Source organism: Pan paniscus, chromosome 5 (assembly GCF_029289425.2).
Source record: "Pan paniscus chromosome 5, NHGRI_mPanPan1-v2.0_pri, whole genome shotgun sequence".
NCBI classification, from domain to species: Eukaryota; Metazoa; Chordata; class Mammalia; order Primates; family Hominidae; genus Pan; species Pan paniscus.
The window spans coordinates 41,046,594-41,064,352 of NC_073254.2; the positions used below are offsets into that span (position 1 = coordinate 41,046,594).

Below are 17,759 nucleotides of genomic sequence, written 5' to 3' on the forward strand. Positions count from 1 at the left end.
GGGCGAGCACCTGTAATGCCAGTTATTCAGGAGCTGAGGCAGGAAAATCACTTGAACCTGCGAGGCGAAGGTTGCAGTGAGCCAAGATCCTGCAACTGCACTCCAACCTGGGTGACAGAGTGAAACTCCGTTTCAAAAAAAAGTGCATTGTGTCTGGTTTTCTTTCCATTCATACGTTTATTTGACTCTGTAGTAAAATCTCCTCCTCCTCCATGTACCCATATTCATGCAAGCAAATGTTAGCAAACTGCCACAGTAGCATTTTAATTAGTGCACATCTTTCTCTCTTCACCACATTAAAATCTTTTCTCATTGTGTTCTGCTGATATTTCTATTATGATAAAAGACTTAAGACAAGTGACTATATAGAAATACGTATATACACACAAGAATGAAAGAGATAAACAGTAAGGGAGGTAGGGCAGGAATTTTTCTTCAACGTGTACAATTCAATGTACTTTCAGTTTTCATTTCAGCCTTCCTCAGTGGTTTCTGCCCAGCAACTGATGAGAAACATCACCTCTGAGCCAATCAAAAAACTTATTCTTCCAAAGAGAGATTGTTATTATTCCTCACGATGACCCGACAGTCTCTGCTTTCTTTTTCCTTTCTTCCAGAAGGAGATTTAACCATAGTAGAAAGAATGGAGAACTATTAACTGCCTTTCTTCTGTGGGCTGTGATTTTCAGAGGGGAATGCTAAGAGGTGAGTAGGGGAAGTCGATTAGAGCCTGGTTCACAATGCCTGGGAGGACAGGGGCTGAATCGCTGAGAGTGGTGAGTGGGCATGCAGGGAGAGTACTCACCCAGAGAAAGGGGTGTGTGCCTGAGGGGGTGCGCACGCACACATGTGGACACATGGAAAGGGGAGAAGTAGTGCAAAGAATAAAGACCTGCAGAGTTTGGGATTTGGTGAAGAAATAGTCTAATTGCATGTTCTTAAGAACGTATTGTAGTCAGAAAAGGGCAAACAATCTTTAAAATCTGTTCTGGACAACTCAAGGCATCTATTCTAAGAGATTCTAAAAAGAGGTGTCCTTTATAAATTCATATGTAAATTTGTTCATTACAGAAGTATTAAAAATGTAGAAAAACCTGAACCAGCATACATATACAACAGGTGGGGGATAGACAAACAATGCATGGTTCAATCATAAAAGAGATTTCCATGCAGCCTTTAGGAATTGTGTTTTTAATGAAGGGCAATTATTTATAATTTTAGCAATGTTAGATCCATACATTAAACCTTGTTTTAAAATCTTTTAGGAACAGTATGTGTTTTTCCTTTTATTCATCATTTCCCCCAAACCTAACGAATGCTATCCAATGGATACAATCTATTTCATTGTATGAATCTACAATATTTTTGTTTGTTTTGAGATGGAGTCTTGCTCTGTCACCCAGGCTGGAGTGCAGTGGCACGTTCTCGGCTTACTGCAGCCTCTGCTTCCTGGGTTCCAGTGATTCTCCTGCCTCAGTCTCCTGGGTAGCTGAGATTACAGGTGCACGCCACCACACCCAGCTAGTTTTTGTATTTTTAGTAGATTCGGAGTTTCGCCATGTTGTCTAGGCTGGTCTCAAACTCCTGACCTCAGGTGATCTGCCCACCTCAGCCTCCCAAAGAGCTGGGATTACAGGCGTGAGCCACCACACCCAGCCTTTAAAATTATTTTTAAACACTTCCCTAGTTTGGACTATTTCTCTTTTCTGCATTTGGCTATTGTAGATTTTACTGTATTGAGCAGCCTAAAACATAAATTTTTGTCTTAGTTCCTGATTTTCTTTTTTCTGCAACACTAATTCCTACAAGTGGAACATTTGGGTCAAAGCACACACCTTTTTTTTTTTCTTTTAATAGCCATTCCTTAGCAAAGCATATAACTTTTTTTAAGGCCCTTGATATATATATGGTCAAAATACTTCCAGAAATATTTACCTTTTCACTACCAAAGTATATGACTACTACTATAGATATTTTATTTTATTGATTGATTGATTTGTAGAGATGGGGTTTCATTATGTTGACCAGGCTGGTCTTGAATTCCTGGGCTCCAGGGATCCTCCCATCTCAACTTCCCAAATTGCAAGGATTACAGGCATGAACCACTACTTAAACTTGTATTCCTTTATGCTTTTTTTCATTTGCAATATTGACTATAATCAGGAAAAAAAAATATATCCTTTATGAAGAAGAAAAACTTATGTCTCACTCTAAGGACAGCAGAGAAATTGTTAACTCAGGGAAAATGATAATAAAAATGATACCCCCTCTATAGCAACATAAAGAGCAGTTTCGAGGAGCAAAAGATGTGGTGAAATGCATTGTTTACTCTGGGTGGGTGCAAGATCCAGGCAGGGGTGGAGCATGGCCGGCTGCACAGATCTCTGTTCTCTTGTTTCCTTTACATCCCTCCCCACCTCCCTCTGCAGATCTTGTTCTCAGAGGCCATTCCCAGACCCACAGCAAGCGGGATTATGGCTGCAGGCCTCATGCTCCTTTGTTTTGGAAGAAACTGTTGAGGAGTTAGTATTTACTGAGCAGCTAATATGTTCCCATCACTATTGTAACTCATAATAATTATTGTTAAGTAATACATGAAAAGTTTTAAATTTAAAGCATTCCAATATTTTAAAAGTAAAGGGAACAAAAGGCCAAGTGTCCCTTCACTCACTAACCTCTGATCTTCAGATTAGCATGCATCTTTTTTGAGTTTTTCAGGCATTTACATAAATAGTTATGCAGAAATGGATAGCTTTGCTTTTGTTCTTCAATTGAATCTTTAGTATAGTTGTGCAAGGTGTTTTTTGATCACTTAGTGTGTCTCCGTTATCTAGGTTCATGACAATAAATCAACTCTTTTTACCTGCTGCATTGAATTCCCTCCGAGGGATGAGCCATCATTCCTCTAAGCAGCCTCCTGATGGGTGGCTGGTTCAGTTGGTTACCATTTTTATACTTTAAAAATAGTGCAGCAGTGTCATTCTCACAGAGGCTTCTGTCTGCACCCATGCAAGTACTTTGCTCGACTTGACATCAGGAAGTGGAACTGCTGGGCCAACTGTGCAATTCTAAATTTCACACTTCATGATATTGTATAAGTAAATAAAGTTACAATGGTTTTGTCTCATGTCTGAGACCAAAGAGCTTGTGAATCTTAGAGCCTTTACTTATTGCTTACCCTCTTTGTGTCCCTAACCCTTATATCATGGGCCTGGCCCCTTGTGGGTGCTCGGTAAATATTTGTTGAATGACTTTATGAAGGGAAGAAAGAAAAGGTAAGTAAGGCCTGGTCTTATTTGCAGCTCTGTGATCACTAGCCTTGGATTAAATGTGGTGGGTTCAGCCCCTGACTGACTTCAGGTCCCCACGAAGCAGTCTTCCTTAATCCTACCAGGAGTCCACTAGGCCATGAGTTGACCATGGTGATGGCCAAGAGTTGGGGCTTTGAGGAGTCCACAGTGTCGGACACCCACAGCGGTCGACCCCGGTGGAACCAGGGAGCCCAGTGAAGAGTGTCCTGCATGAATCAGAGGGGTATTGTGGTGGGTTGGATTTGGCAGGGGAAGTTTGGGGAAGTCATAGGATTCTGAATATTGTTAAACAGTACAGTGAGGATTTTCTGATCGAATAACAGATGTGCATTTCACATAGACATGTTTTTACAGGTGATTTTCAATGTTGGGACTCAAAGGTGAAGACACTGAAGGACAGAATTTTTGGCAGAGGTAAGATCTTCTTCGGTCACCATACTTGAGTTAGCTCTAGGGAAGTGGAGATTTCCATTTGGAATTCTATAGCTTCTTCCAGGTCATAGTGTCTGCCCCCCACCTTCCGGTGTCTCCTGATATGCAGCATGAATGAAAATGGCAAGTTTCCTGGCCTTCCTTCTGCTCATCTTTCGTGTCTGCCTCCTTTTGCTTCAGCTGCTCATGCCTCACTCAGGTAGGGAACGATTCCACGCTTGTTTCTGAAGCAGACAATTACCAAATTATGTCCTCATAGGACTTTTGACTCCTTCCCAAACCTGAAGTCCATCCCGACCTGAAGGTTCACCCGTCAGTAAGAGACAAATGGTGCTTCTGTTAAGATCAGTTTCCCCCACCAGTTTCTTTGTATCTCGCCTTCCCTGTCTGAGAAGCACCCTTCCTCTCATGACCCCAACTCCAACACCCTCTGACAGATCCTCCCCCTTGTGCCTACAGCTCAGTTTTCTGTGCTTGGACCCTCTGGGCCCATCCTGGCCATGGTGGGTGAAGACGCTGATCTGCCCTGTCACCTGTTCCCGACCATGAGTGCAGAGACCATGGAGCTGAGGTGGGTGAGTTCCAGCCTAAGGCAGGTGGTGAACGTGTATGCAGATGGAAAGGAAGTGGAAGACAGGCAGAGTGCACCGTATCGAGGGAGAACTTCGATTCTGCGGGATGGCATCACTGCAGGGAAGGCTGCTCTCCGAATACACAACGTCACAGCCTCTGACAGTGGAAAGTACTTGTGTTATTTCCAAGATGGTGACTTCTATGAAAAAGCCCTGGTGGAGCTGAAGGTTGCAGGTGAGCCTCCAGGTTTTGTTCTGAGAACATTTCTCTGTAGGATCTAGAGCAGATGCAGAGTCCCTCTTTCAAAAGCACTGCAGACACTCCTGGCTGCTCACTAGCAATTGCCTGCACTGCCTCCCAACTTAGCTTCTCTGAGGCCCTTGAGAAAGACACAGGTTTTCCTTTAGGAAGAATTCCTGCTGTACACTACATGCTCAAGTAAAGAACTCCTTTCCTCTGGCCACCAGAGATATAAGGGAAGTGAAGGACAAGGGATAGGAAGCATAAGAAATCATCTCTTTAGTGACCGGTACACAGTCATTCCTGTTTAGTTCTGTACTGGATGGCTTCTATGGCTCCACTAGGTACATGCTATTGTGGGCCCTAGAAGACTGGGCTATCTGGACTGTATCTGCTGCCAATGTTCTTGAGCCAATGACCCTAGAATACACCTGTAGTCATGGGAGCTGTGTTTCTTACTTGTGGCAGTGAGGAAGAACACATATCACGGGGAGCTGTGGTGGAGTCTCCGTAAGAAGCTGTTAGAGCAGACTTAGTATATAATTTGGGCTTGTGTTAGGGGATTTGGGAGGAGGGTTTATAGACTTTGGCCTCTGCTCTGGATGAGACACTGCTAGGAAGGTGTGGGCAGGTTAATTCTATGAGTGAGAACCTTAATCAATCTTATCTAGGAAGAAAGAGACCAGGGTGAGACTAAAGCTGTAATTGATGAAGGGGCAGCAATCCCTCATTGCTGATGGGGGATGTTTGGTGACTGCTGTGGTTTGGACAATGTTCATGTTTTTCTCTGTGCTCACACATGATGTGGGGTGGTCTTGTTTTTCCCATGATCCATCATAGTCACAAAGTGCCATCATCTGATGCTGGTGTTCTGTGAAATTGCTTTTGTTCAACAGGAGGACATTGAGTCCTGTTGCCGCTTCCAGATAAGGGGACTGCTCTTTTCTTTCTTAGTGCAATGCTTTTCCCTGTGGCTTCTGTTTAAGGGTTTGGTCAGCAGGGATCTGTAGCAGACGATGAAGGGAGGGAGAGAAAAGAGAGATCTGGGTGCTTAGTCCCTGGCTTCCTTCCTGCAAGTTACCCTCAGGCTGGCTGCATTGCCTTGCTGAAGGTCACTGCCCCTCTCAAGAAAGTCCTTAATGCATAAATCTCTTCTTTTATGTCTTCAAAAAAGCTCCCTCTCCTCCTCCCTCTGGTAACTGTAGTGGGTGGGAATAGCCCCACTGTTACTGACCCTAGGATACTGCGCTCATTCATGTAGCTTTCTCCTCACTAGGACCACACTTTTGTAAGCAGCTCTAAAATGAAATTGTTCTTGAATTATGGAAGGTGAGTGTGCCATGATTCCTTTTGAGACCCTCTCTGATACAGGCCTCTCAAGAATTTAGGCTAATTCATCCTTCCACAGCACTGGGTTCTGATCTTCACGTTGATGTGAAGGGTTACGAGGATGGAGGGATCCATCTGGAGTGCAGGTCCACTGGCTGGTACCCCCAACCCCAAATACAGTGGAGCAACAACAAGGGAGAGAACATCCCGACTGTGGAAGCACCTGTGGTTGCAGACGGAGTGGGCCTGTATGCAGTAGCAGCATCTGTGATCATGAGAGGCAGCTCTGGGGAGGGTGTATCCTGTACCATCAGAAGTTCCCTCCTCGGCCTGGAAAAGACAGCCAGCATTTCCATCGCAGGTCAGTACCTGCTTGGCCTCAGGTTTTCTGAGCTGGGCTGTGGCAGTTGAATGAAGGGGGAGGTGTTAGTGTCTGCAGTCAACCTGGGTCTCTGCACTGAATATAAGGCCCAAAGCATGGACCTGGAGGCTCCTCCTTGCACCGGGGGAGCTTCTCTTCTCCATAAAGCTGTTCATGACACAAACATTTACTGAACATTTCCTGTCTGCCAGAAGTATAACAGTAATTGGAATTAGGGGATAATTGTTAAGATAAGCTGCATATGTAAAGTCAAATGACGAAAGGGGAAAACATATATATATATATACAAACTCATAGAGAAAGAGCTAATCTCCTTGAGACAGAAGATTTTAAAAACTGAGTAAAAAATTTTAACAAAGGTCATAAATTATTTAATTTACAGAAAAGGAAATAACTCACAAAAGAGTGTTCGTTCTCATTCATTAGAGAAACATACTGAATCATTTTTCACTTATGGTATTGGCAAAAATCAAAACAAACGTCTGTTGGTTGATAACACATGGTTATGGCAGGAATGTAGGAAGGCTGTGACTCCTAGGCATCTGCTGGGATGACTTGTATTTTTGGTGTGCATTAGCACAACCTCTGTTGGGGGCTATATAACAATATCTATCCAAACTACATCTTTAGTGATCCAAAATTGCACTTCTGGGAATTTATTTGGTAGATAAGCTTGCATTTGTATGAGATGATCCATGTAAAAAGTTATTTTTTATAGCACTGATTATGACTGCACAAGGTTGGAAACTATGCAGATGTTCACTGCTGGGGAACTTTCATGCAATGGATACCACTCAACTGTGAAAGAAAAAAGAGATAATTCTCTCTATAGTGAAGTGGAAAAACCTCCAAGATTAACTTTGCACAGAAAGAGCAAAATGCAGAGTGGTGTGTATGGAATGCTATCTTTAGTGCAAATAAGAGGAAAAACAAGAATATATTTTTATTTACATTTTTTTAAGTTAACAAGTAATGTCATAACACTCACTAGGCGTCAGGCACTTTATAAGTATTAATTTAATCCTTCTAACTTCAGGAGAAGGGCAGTAGGAACAGAGAGGTTAAGTAATTAGTCTAAAGTCACACTGCAAGTCACCTAAAGGAGCCAGCATTGACACCCAGGGCCTCCAGCTCCAAAGTTCCTGTTCTTAAGCATCATATTAAGCAGACTAATTTGAAGTTAAGAAAGGGAGGGTGGGAGGGAGGACTGGGTGGATGGGAGACTTGCGTGACTTTTTATACATGTATTTTAGAACCATGTACATGTGTTACCTATTAAAAAGTTGAATTAGAAAAAAATGTGTTTGATATCCTCAAGTCACTCACTTTCCACATGAGAGGCAGACATCTCAACAGAAGTAATAGTAGCAGCCTCTAGTGGGGGTTTATCAAAGTCTTACCCACTGTCCTCTGAGATTTTAGCATGAGAAAGATTATTTAACCTTGTGAGATAGATTCCGTGCCCTGTGACCTGGGGTGAGCAGCTAACACTTGGGGCGCTGCAGTCTGGGGAAGCTGAGTGCACCGGCCCCCATGACCCACAGCCGTTGCCTTCACAGACCCCTTCTTCAGGAGCGCCCAGAGGTGGATCGCCGCCCTGGCAGGGACCCTGCCTGTCTTGCTGCTGCTTCTTGGGGGAGCCGGTTACTTCCTGTGGCAACAGCAGGAGGAAAAAAAGACTCAGTTCAGAAAGAAAAAGAGAGAGCAAGAGTTGAGAGAAATGGCATGGAGCACAATGAAGCAAGAACAAAGCACAAGAGGTAGCTGACCCTGGGAGTTTATCTGAGCCCCTGGCTTATGGGCCAAAGCCCAAAGACCTCATGCCCATCCCCACCCCAGAGCTCAGTTGCTTTTAAGGTTAATTTTTTAGAAAACCCCCTCACCTGTAACAGTTCATTATTATTTCTGCTTATTTTCCAGTGAAGCTCCTGGAGGAACTCAGTAAGTTCCCATTCCCCCAGAGACCCAGGCATGTCTTCCTGTCCCTGCTTTATGCGCCTTGATGCATCTTCCCCTGTTCCTTCCATTGCAGGATGGAGAAGTATCCAGTACGCATCTCGTAAGTGCCTCTGATATTTTCTCTGAATTTGAATCTATAACTGTCTGTGCTTGAATAGTTTCCACTCTTAACTCTTTCCCCAAGGTTGGGAAGTGGTCTTAGATCCCTTTGACTAAGGAAAGAAAATAGATGTGCCAATTCCTAGTCATTGCCAAAAAGTAAAAAAAAAAAAAAAAAAAAGGAAAGAGAAGAAAGGAAAAAAGAAAGAGTGTGGCTGATTGGAGTAACACCCAGGAGGAGTGTTTCTTTCTCCCTCTCTTTCTCTTTCTCGACTGGTCTCGAAGAAAATATGCCTTCAATTTCTCTCTACCAGGGGCCACAGACTCTATAGCCCTGCAAAGCACTGAGGAATATCCAGGGGCACACTTGTAAAGGAAGGGGGAAGAGGTAGATGAAGTGCATTCTCTATGGCAGGAACTTCACTGGTCATTTTACATAATCTATAGGCTCCAGAGAAGAAAAAGAATAAAAGATAATAAAGAACAAGAAAATCTGAAAAGAGAGAGGGAGGAAAGTGTGTCTAATAAACAAAAGTGGCCTGAACCGTTGCTCAGTTGGTACCAATTTATTCTAACTGACTTCAAACACTAGTCCCTGAAATTGCTCATTAAATTTCCCAAATTCTTTTCAGAGTAAGGTACGAAATTAGATTGATATAGAAGGATCTTGCAAACACACACACACACATACACACATTTAAATATATATACACACATATATACATATATACACATATATGTGCATATATATGTATATATGTGTGTGTATATATATATGTGCATATAGACATGGAGACACCTATGCCCAGGTACAGGTGTATAGATACATTCCAAATAGATCAGCTGAACACCATCGGGAAGGAACTCTCGCAATGTCTGCCATGTCACTAGCATTCGACTGATGTTCCTGGATTTGATATTAAGAACGACACAATAGAAAGAATTGAACCTGCAGAGGAGGAAGATACAGGTAGTTAAAAAAAAAAAAAAAAAAGATTAGATGGATGTAAAGTTAAGGGAATGGGGCCAAATCAAAAATGGCAAGTTCAGGTGACATCTCTATCTTTTTTTCATTGTAGGGGGAGAGAGACATTCAGCCTATAATGGTGAGTGAACCTGATGCTCTCTGAGTTTGCTGGGACATGTGCCATGAACATTTCAACCTTTTCTCTGCTGTGATCCATTGATGTTCTCATTTGCATGAATCAGATTTAACCCAAAGACTCAATTTGTGTGTTGTGGGGGGTTGATTTCTGCTTTTCTGGAGAATCAGAGAGACTCTTGACCCTGCACACCCCCTTGCAAAGCCTGGCCTTGCAGCCTGTACCCTTCATTGCAGAGGGAACAGAGCTCACCATTTTTGAGAAGGTGCCACCCCTGATCCATCAGAGCTGTAGAAGAGGGAGGCTGGACCCTGGAAGAGACTCTGAAGAAAAGGAGAGAAAACATGTAGTGAGGGGAGAGTGCAGTGGGGAAAAGTACAAGAATACTGACCTTTTCCTTATCTGTGTCTCCTTCCTTTCAGAATGGAAAAAGGCCCTCTTCAAGCCTGGTGAGTAAATCACTGTGTGTTCCCTGGACCAACAACCTGAGGGACTATATTCCTTTTTCCTTTTTACTTCTCCAACTGTTGTGATTTGGGGAAGAAAAGCTCCCATGACTAGGAGAATTTGGGGTAGGCAACATTAAATTCCAATCTGAAAAGTGGGCCCATCTCCAAGACCCTTTCTGCTGAGAGCCCAGGGAACCAGGGCGAATAGATCTCTTGCACTTCCTCAGACCTTCCTGGGAAGGAAGACATATAAAGGGTGGAGCTGAGGGGAAGGAGACACACACTGAGTAATACTGCAGGGAGAGTGAGGATGGAAATGCCAAGGAAAGGAGGCGATGCCTGCCCAAAGAACTTAGTCCTTCCCAGACTTCTCATGCCACCTACTGTCAGTGCCTTCTCAAAAAAACTTAATGCTTCTGAGCTTTGGCCTCCACATATTTAGGTGATGATTTCAATCTGTGTTTGTGGGGGTTGAGGTGAAGACTGAAGGAATAATAAATATCCATTGGTCAAAAACCTTAAGAAGGAGATGATGAGTTCAAACTGGGTGGTTGAAGGTTTGCAGAAAGGAGGGTTAAGGGAAAGCAACAAGGAAAAGTGCAGTGCCCCCATGGTTCCCAACAGTGGGGAGCTGTCTCCACTCCTACACTGGGACGGCTAGGGAGGGGAGGCAGTTACTGGAACCCAGAGTAAGAAGTAGCTCAAAGAGAGGGCTCCCTGAGAAGAGTCTTCAGGCCTTGTTAGAGCAGCAGCAGTTGCTGCTGGCAGGGAGGAAGCAGGAAATTAAACGGTGTGTCTCTCCTTTCTTTCTCCTTCCAATCTCCTATCAGGGCCTCCCATTGGCCAAACCCAACAGCAAACCAGAGGACAAGGGAGCCCAGTGGCACTGTCTCAGGAATCTGCCCAGAGAACAGATTCCTGGGGCCCAGAAGAGGGTGGAGAAAGCTGAAGGGTGGAGAGTGAATCTAGGGCATATAAGGCACCACATAGAGCCCAGCACAGAGACGGCCTTGCAGCTATCAGGAAGATGAGGAGCTTCCTTCATGGCCTGCTGTGGGCTGAGTAAATAACATGATTGCCTTCTACAGCGCTAGAGATTCATTTGTTTATCCCCATTTTTCAGGTGAGGAAATGCTTCAGATGAGGCTCCACTTTGTTAAATAAATTGGATGTATGGAAAAATAGACTGCAGAAAAGGGGAACTCATTTAGCTCATGAGTGGTCGAATGAAGGTTGAAAATTAACCTCTGAGTATAAAGCATTAGTGGGCAGAGTGAATGTGGGGAGGGAAACAAGAAAAACGTAGAAAGGATCCTTGCTGCTTCCTGAGGCCACGTCAGGGTATTGGGTTAGGCAGATGCTGAGGCAACCCTCATTTCACCCTCCTCTTCCCCTCTGGACACAAGATACCTGATACCTGGGGCTTTCTCTCCTGACATCGATGAGAGAGTCACATTTAGGGCAGACTAGGAACACCAGGCTTTGGACTCAGACCTCCTCAGCATGGCCCAGGCCTTGCATGCTGAGGCTCTGAAATCCAGGAAAAATGGTTGACCGCATGGACACTTCCTCAAACTCTCTGCAGCGGATGTGATTCTGGATCCAAAAACAGCAAACCCCATCCTCCTTGTTTCTGAGGACCAGAGGAGTGTGCAGCGTGCCAAGGAGCCCCAGGATCTGCCAGACAACCCTGAGAGATTTAATTGGCATTATTGTGTTCTCGGCTGTGAGAGCTTCATATCAGGGAGACATTACTGGGAGGTGGAGGTAGGGGACAGGAAAGAGTGGCATATAGGGGTGTGCAGTAAGAATGTGCAGAGAAAAGGCTGGGTCAAAATGACACCTGAGAATGGATTCTGGACTATGGGGCTGACTGATGGGAATAAGTATCGGACTCTAACTGAGCCCAGAACCAACCTGAAACTTCCTAAGCCCCCTACGAAAGTGGGGGTCTTCCTGGACTATGAGACTGGAGATATCTCATTCTACAATGCTGTGGATGGATCGCATATTCATACTTTCCTGGACGTCTCCTTCTCTGAGGCTCTATATCCTGTTTTCAGAATTTTGACCTTGGAGCCCACGGCCCTGACTATTTGTCCAGCGTGAAAAGAAGGAGAGTTCCTCCAATTCTGACCGAGTGCTGATCATTCCCTAGAGACACCAGTAACCCCGGGCTTAGCTAACGAAAGTGGGGAGCCTCAGGCTGAAGTAACTTTTCTCTGCTTCTCCCTGCCCAGCTCAGAGCTGAGGGCCTCCCCCTCCACAGCAACCAATCACAACCATAAAGCTACAAGCACGCACTGAAGCACTTTACTGATACTCATTCAATTATTCATATGACAGTTGTTTGAGTTTGGTACCACCTTATTTTCCCCTTATACAGATAAGGAAACTGGGGTGCAGAAAAGTGAATTGACTACAAAGTAGACATGATTAGTTAACAACACAGCTGGGATCTAAACAGCAATAACTAACATTAATGGAGAACTTAAAATGCTCTGAGTGCTGTGTTATGAGCTTTGGTGGATGTCACTCCTTTAATCCTCGCAACACCCTGTCGGGTAGTCTCATTTAGCAAGTATGGAAGTTGAGGCAGGGCAACATTAAGTAACTTACATAACTCATGCAGTAATTTCTGCAGCTGGGAGATGTTCAGCTTCAGTCCCTGGCCCTATGGCCGTTCTTTTCCACCCTGTTTCTTCCCCCATAGGAAGAACCCACCTGTAGCCCTGAGGTTCTTTTCCCAGGATGGCTCCAGGATAAGGATCACTGTAGGTGTTTGTGGAGTTGACACCCCTGTTGACTCCTTCCCAGCTGATTGTCAGAGCCTTAGACCCAGCACGCCTTGGATTAGCTCTGCAGAGTGTCTTGGTTGAGAGAATAACCTCACCGTACCCACATGACACGTGATTTGGAAAGAGACTAGAGGCCACACTTGATAAATCATGGGGAACAGATGTGTTCCCACCCAACAAATGTGATAAGTGATCGTGCAGCCAGAGCCAGCCTTCCTTCAATCAAGGTTTCCAGGCAGAGCAAATACCCTAGAGATTCTCTGTGATATAGGAAATTTGGATGAAGGGAGCTAGAAGAAATACAGGGATTTTTTTTTTTTTTTTTTTAAGATGGAGTCTTACTCTGTTGCTAGGCTGGAGTGCAGTGGTGCGATCTCAGCTCTCTGCAACATCCACCTCCTGGGTTCAAACAATTCTCCTGCCTCAGCCTCCCGAGTACTGGGAATATAGGTGCACGCCACCACACCCAACAAATTTTTGTACTTTTAGTACAGATGAGGGTTCACTATGTTGGCCAGGATGGTCTCGATCTCTTGACCTCATGATCCACCCACCTCGGTCTCCCAAAGTGCTGGGATTACAGGCTTGAGCTACCGGGTGACCGGCTTACAGGGATATTTTTAATCCCGTTATGGACTCTGTCTCCAGGAGAGGTGTCTATCCACCCCTGCTCATTGGTGGATGTTAAACCAATATTCCTTTCAACTGCTGCCTGCTAGGGAAAAACTACTCCTCATTATTATCATTATTATTGCTCTCCACTGTATCCCCTCTACCTGGCATGTGCTTGTCAAGTTCTAGTTGTTCAATAAATTTGTTAATAATGCTGACTCTTCAACTTGGCTTTTTCTAGACTCTAATAAGTCTACCTGGCACAGTAGAATAGTCCACACACCCACTGTACTCCCCACAGTTTCAGTTTACCTCATTGCAGTGTTTTCACAAAACCTTTATTGTATGTGTTTTCTACTGCTGCTATGATGAATTAGCACAAATTCTTAGACTTAAAGCAACACAAGTTTTTGGTTCACAGTTCTATAGGTCAGAAGTCCAACAGGGATCTCACCAGACTAAGATCAATGTGTCTGCATGCTGGATTCTTTTCTGGAGGCTCTAGAGAGCAATATGTTTTCTTGTGTATTCAGATTGCTGGCAGAATTCAATTTTTGCAATTACACGACAGAGGTCCCAGTTGCTTACTGATTTACAGCTGAAGGCTGTTCCCATCCCTAGAGGCTGCTGTTTTTTTGGCTCGCAGCTCCCTTCTTCAGTCTTCAAAGCAGCAATTATGCATTGAGGACTTGTCAATCTTTGAAGTTTTTCTGGTTCTTTTTCCATTGCACCTCTCTGATTCTTCTGCCTTCTACTTTTGAGAACTCCTGTGATACGATTAAGTCCACGCAGATAATTTAGAATAATCACTAAATTTTAAGGTCCATAACCTTAATTCTATAAGGTCCATTTTGCCATGTTATATATCATTGTCACATGTTTCACAGTAAACATCACTAGGTGTGTATGGAGGGAAGAGCACTATTGAAGCTACCACTTATTTGGGAAATCATCCCAGGAAACACAAGTGCAGAAATAGTGAATCACAGAAGGGGGAAAGCCAGTTGTGTGAGGAATGGCACAAAGAGTTCATTAATGAGTCACCATATGGACAACTCGGCTTGTCCCACCCAGGACACTGTAAGAAACTATATGAAATTGTGGAATATATGTCAGAATCTTCCTAAGGGCTGGGGGCCCTTGTACATTTATCAACACCTCCCATCCTCTTTTGCTTAAATTGGTTGAAGGTTGCCCCTGGGAATGTTAGTTCTGCTGTACTTCAAGGTTGGGTTGTGCATCTGCAGAAAAAAAAGCAAATATCACTGGTGTTAGAGAAAGCGGAGGAGGAGAGACACAAATAACTGAGGTCAGACATTGTTATCCTTGAAGGAAACTGTGTTCCTCCACTATTGGCAAATTGTAATAGGCCAAGAGAATATGGAATGGGGCATCAACAGCATCTGTTCTAAGGGCTCTGCTTCTGAGAATATAATGAATGCCTTTCAAGGTCCCTCTGCCCTCCCTGCACTACATTCATTTAGCATTAGTGACCTCTTGTGTTCCAATACATGTCTGTATAGCATGGCCCTGCAGCCTCACCACATGGACTGGGTCTGGGATGGACACCTGAGCCAGGCTAGGGCAGGGGACCTTCAAGTGACATGTGACTAGCTACACCTGTAGCAGGTGTGCATGGGAGTTGTGGGAAGAACTCTTCCACTCACATTATGGTCCAAAAGAGGAGAAGAAGTTGAACTGCAGAAACAGAACACCAAAGCACATGTGCAGAGAGGAAACTTGAAGATGGAAGCAGTTTGGGCAATTTTCTCATCTTTTTTTCCTTGAGGTCCCAGTATCATTCTAGCATGTTCTGGGCAATTTGTTCTCTTGAGACGAGGTAAATATATTGACTAATATTGTTGAAGTATGGAAAATTAGCAACTTGCACAACCATTGCACTATGCTCATTGATTCTGTGAGTCAGGAATCTGGAATATGTAAGGGGCAAAGTAGGAACGGTTTTTCTCTTCACCAAAAAGTCTGGGCCTCCCCTGGAAGGACTCCGTAGCTAGAGGTGACTCAAAAAAAGAGACATGCCCAAATTGCCGTCAAAAATTGAAACTCATTTGCAAAGCAAAAAGGGATCAGTGTTCAGTCTGGGTCCTGGTTTTCCCAGGGGTCCCATGTACACCAGATCCACAGAGAACCTTGCTGAAGTGATGCTTCCTCTGTGCTTATCCCTCCCATGACAGGGAATGATTGTGTCAGGCTGTCACTATCTAATGTGGCACACTCCAGTAGAACCTGGTGTATTAGTCTGTTTTCACACTGCTATGAATGACTGCCGGAGACTGGGTAATTTATAAAGGAAAGAGATATAATTGACTCACAGTTCTGCCTGGCTGGGGAGGCCTTAGGAAACTTACAATAATGGTGACAGGGGAAGCAAACATGTCCTTCTTCATATGATGGCAGGAAGGGTGAGTGCTGAGCAAAAGAGGAAAAAGCCCCTTATAAAACCATCAGATTTTGTGAGAACTCACTATCACAAGAAGAACAAGGAGGTAAACACTGCCAAGATTCCCACCCCATGACACCTCACACTGTTTCCCTCCCATGGCATGTGGGAATTATGGGAACTACCATTCAAGATGAGATTTGGGTGGGGATACAGCCAAACCATATCATTCCGCCCCTGGCCCCTCCCAAGTCTTATGTCCTCACATTTCAAAACACAATCATGCCTTTCCAACAGTCCCCCAAAATCTTAATTCATTCTAGCATTAACCCAAAGTCCAAGTCCAAAGTCTCATGTGAGGTAAGGTAAGTCCCTTTCCCTTATGAACCTGAAAAATCAAAAGCAGGTTAGTTACTTCCTAGATACAATGTGGGTGCGGGCATTGAGTGAATACACCCATTCCAAATGGGAGAAACTGGCCAAAACAAAAGGGCTATGGGCCCCATACAAGATCAAAATCCAATAGGACAGTCATTAAACTTTAAATTCCCAAAATAATCTCTTTTGACTCCATGTCTCACATCCAGGTCACACTGAGGCAAGAGGTAGGCTCCCATGGCCTTGAGCAACTCCACCCCTATGGCTTTGCAGGATACAGCCCCCCTCCCAGCTGCTTTCACAGGCTGGCATTGAGTGTCTGCTGCTTTTCCAGGTGCAAAGTACAAGCTGTCAGTGGATTACCATTCTGGAATCTGGAGGATGATGGCCCTCTTTTCATAGCTCCACTGGGCAGTGCCCCAGTGGGGCCTCTGTGTGGGGGCTCTAACCCCACATTTCTGTTCCAAACTGCCCTCACAGAGGTTCTCCATGAGGGCTCTGCTCCTGCAGCAAACTTCTGCCTGGACATCCAGCTGTTTCCATACATCCTCTGAAATCTTGGCAGAGGTTCCCAAACCTCAATTCTTGACTTCTGTGTACCTGCAGACCCAACACTATGTGAAAGCCACCAAGGCTTGGCACTCGTACCCTCAGAAGCAACAGTCTGAGCTATACATTGGCCTCTCTTAGCCATAGCTGGAGCTGAATCAGCTGGAACTGAGGGCACCAAATCCCTAGGCTGCAATGAGCACTGGGGGACCCTGGCCCCAGCCTAGGAAACCATTTTTTTCTCCCAGACCTCTGGATCTGTGATGGAAGGGTCTACCAGGAAAACCTCTGACAGGCCCTAGGGGCATTTTCCCCATAGTCTTGGTGATTAACATTTGATTCCTTGTTACTTATGCAAATTTCTGCAGCCAGCTTGCCTTTCTCCTCAGAAAATGGATTTTTCTTTTTTATCAAATCATCAGGCTGCAAATTTTTCAAACTTTTATGCTCTGCTTCCTCCACCACTGTGAAGCCATTGCTAGTGTATTACTTGCAAGGTTTTGGATTGAAGTGAAAGGGAATTGTAGGCTTCCAGGCGAAGCATTTAGACATTTGAGGGGAATATTGACAATAGCTGCCACTTAGAAATTTCTTTCGCCAGATACCCCAAATCGTCACTCTGAAGTTCAAAGTTCCACAGAACTCTAGGGCAGGGACAAATGCCACCAGTCTTTTGTGCATAGCAAGAGTGACCTTTACTCCATTTCCCAACAAGTTCCTCATCTCTATCTGAGACTACCTCAGCCTAGACTTCATTGTCCATATCACTATCAGCATTTTGGTTAAAGCCATTCAACAAGTCTCTAGGAAGTTCCAAACTTTCTCACATTTTCCTGTCTTCTTCTGAGCCCTCCAAACTGTTCCAACCTCTGCCTGTTACCCAGTTTCAAAGTCACTTCCACATTTTCGGGTATCCTCATAACAGCACCCCACACTACTGGTACCAATATACTGTATTAGTCTGTTCTCATGCTAGTATGAAGGACTGGGTAATGTATAAAGGAAAGAGGTGTAATTAACTCACAGTACCATGGCTGGAAAGGCCTCAGGAAACTTACAATCATGGCAGAAGTGGAAGCAAACACGTCCTTCTTCATATGATGGCAGGAAGAAGAAGTGCTGAGCAAAAGGGGGGAAAGTCCCT

The 17,759-nt window shown here is 44.4% G+C and overlaps 1 protein-coding gene across 15 annotated transcripts; it reads left to right on the plus strand.

Annotated features, from left to right (window-relative positions):
* Nucleotides 1–547: 547 nt before the first annotated feature.
* On the plus strand, nucleotides 548–13,513 carry LOC100976134 (butyrophilin subfamily 3 member A1). 15 transcript variants are annotated; one of them, XM_063605193.1, is made up of 11 exons: nucleotides 548–705; nucleotides 3,666–3,725; nucleotides 3,798–3,942; nucleotides 4,203–4,550; nucleotides 5,965–6,246; nucleotides 7,827–8,027; nucleotides 8,188–8,208; nucleotides 8,300–8,326; nucleotides 9,405–9,431; nucleotides 9,851–9,877; nucleotides 10,708–13,513. In XM_063605193.1, the coding sequence occupies exons 3-11, from the start codon at nucleotides 3,858–3,860 to the stop codon at nucleotides 10,824–10,826; spliced, it is 1,137 nt and encodes a 378-aa protein (XP_063461263.1). In that variant the 5' UTR covers nucleotides 548–705; nucleotides 3,666–3,725; nucleotides 3,798–3,857; the 3' UTR covers nucleotides 10,827–13,513. The 15 variants fall into 15 exon arrangements, with proteins under 15 accessions (XP_063461263.1, XP_014200727.3, XP_034817494.3 ...); XM_014345241.4 differs by having other exon boundaries at nucleotides 11,001–13,513; XM_034961603.3 differs by having other exon boundaries at nucleotides 11,463–13,513.
* Nucleotides 13,514–17,759: the final 4,246 nt, after the last annotated feature.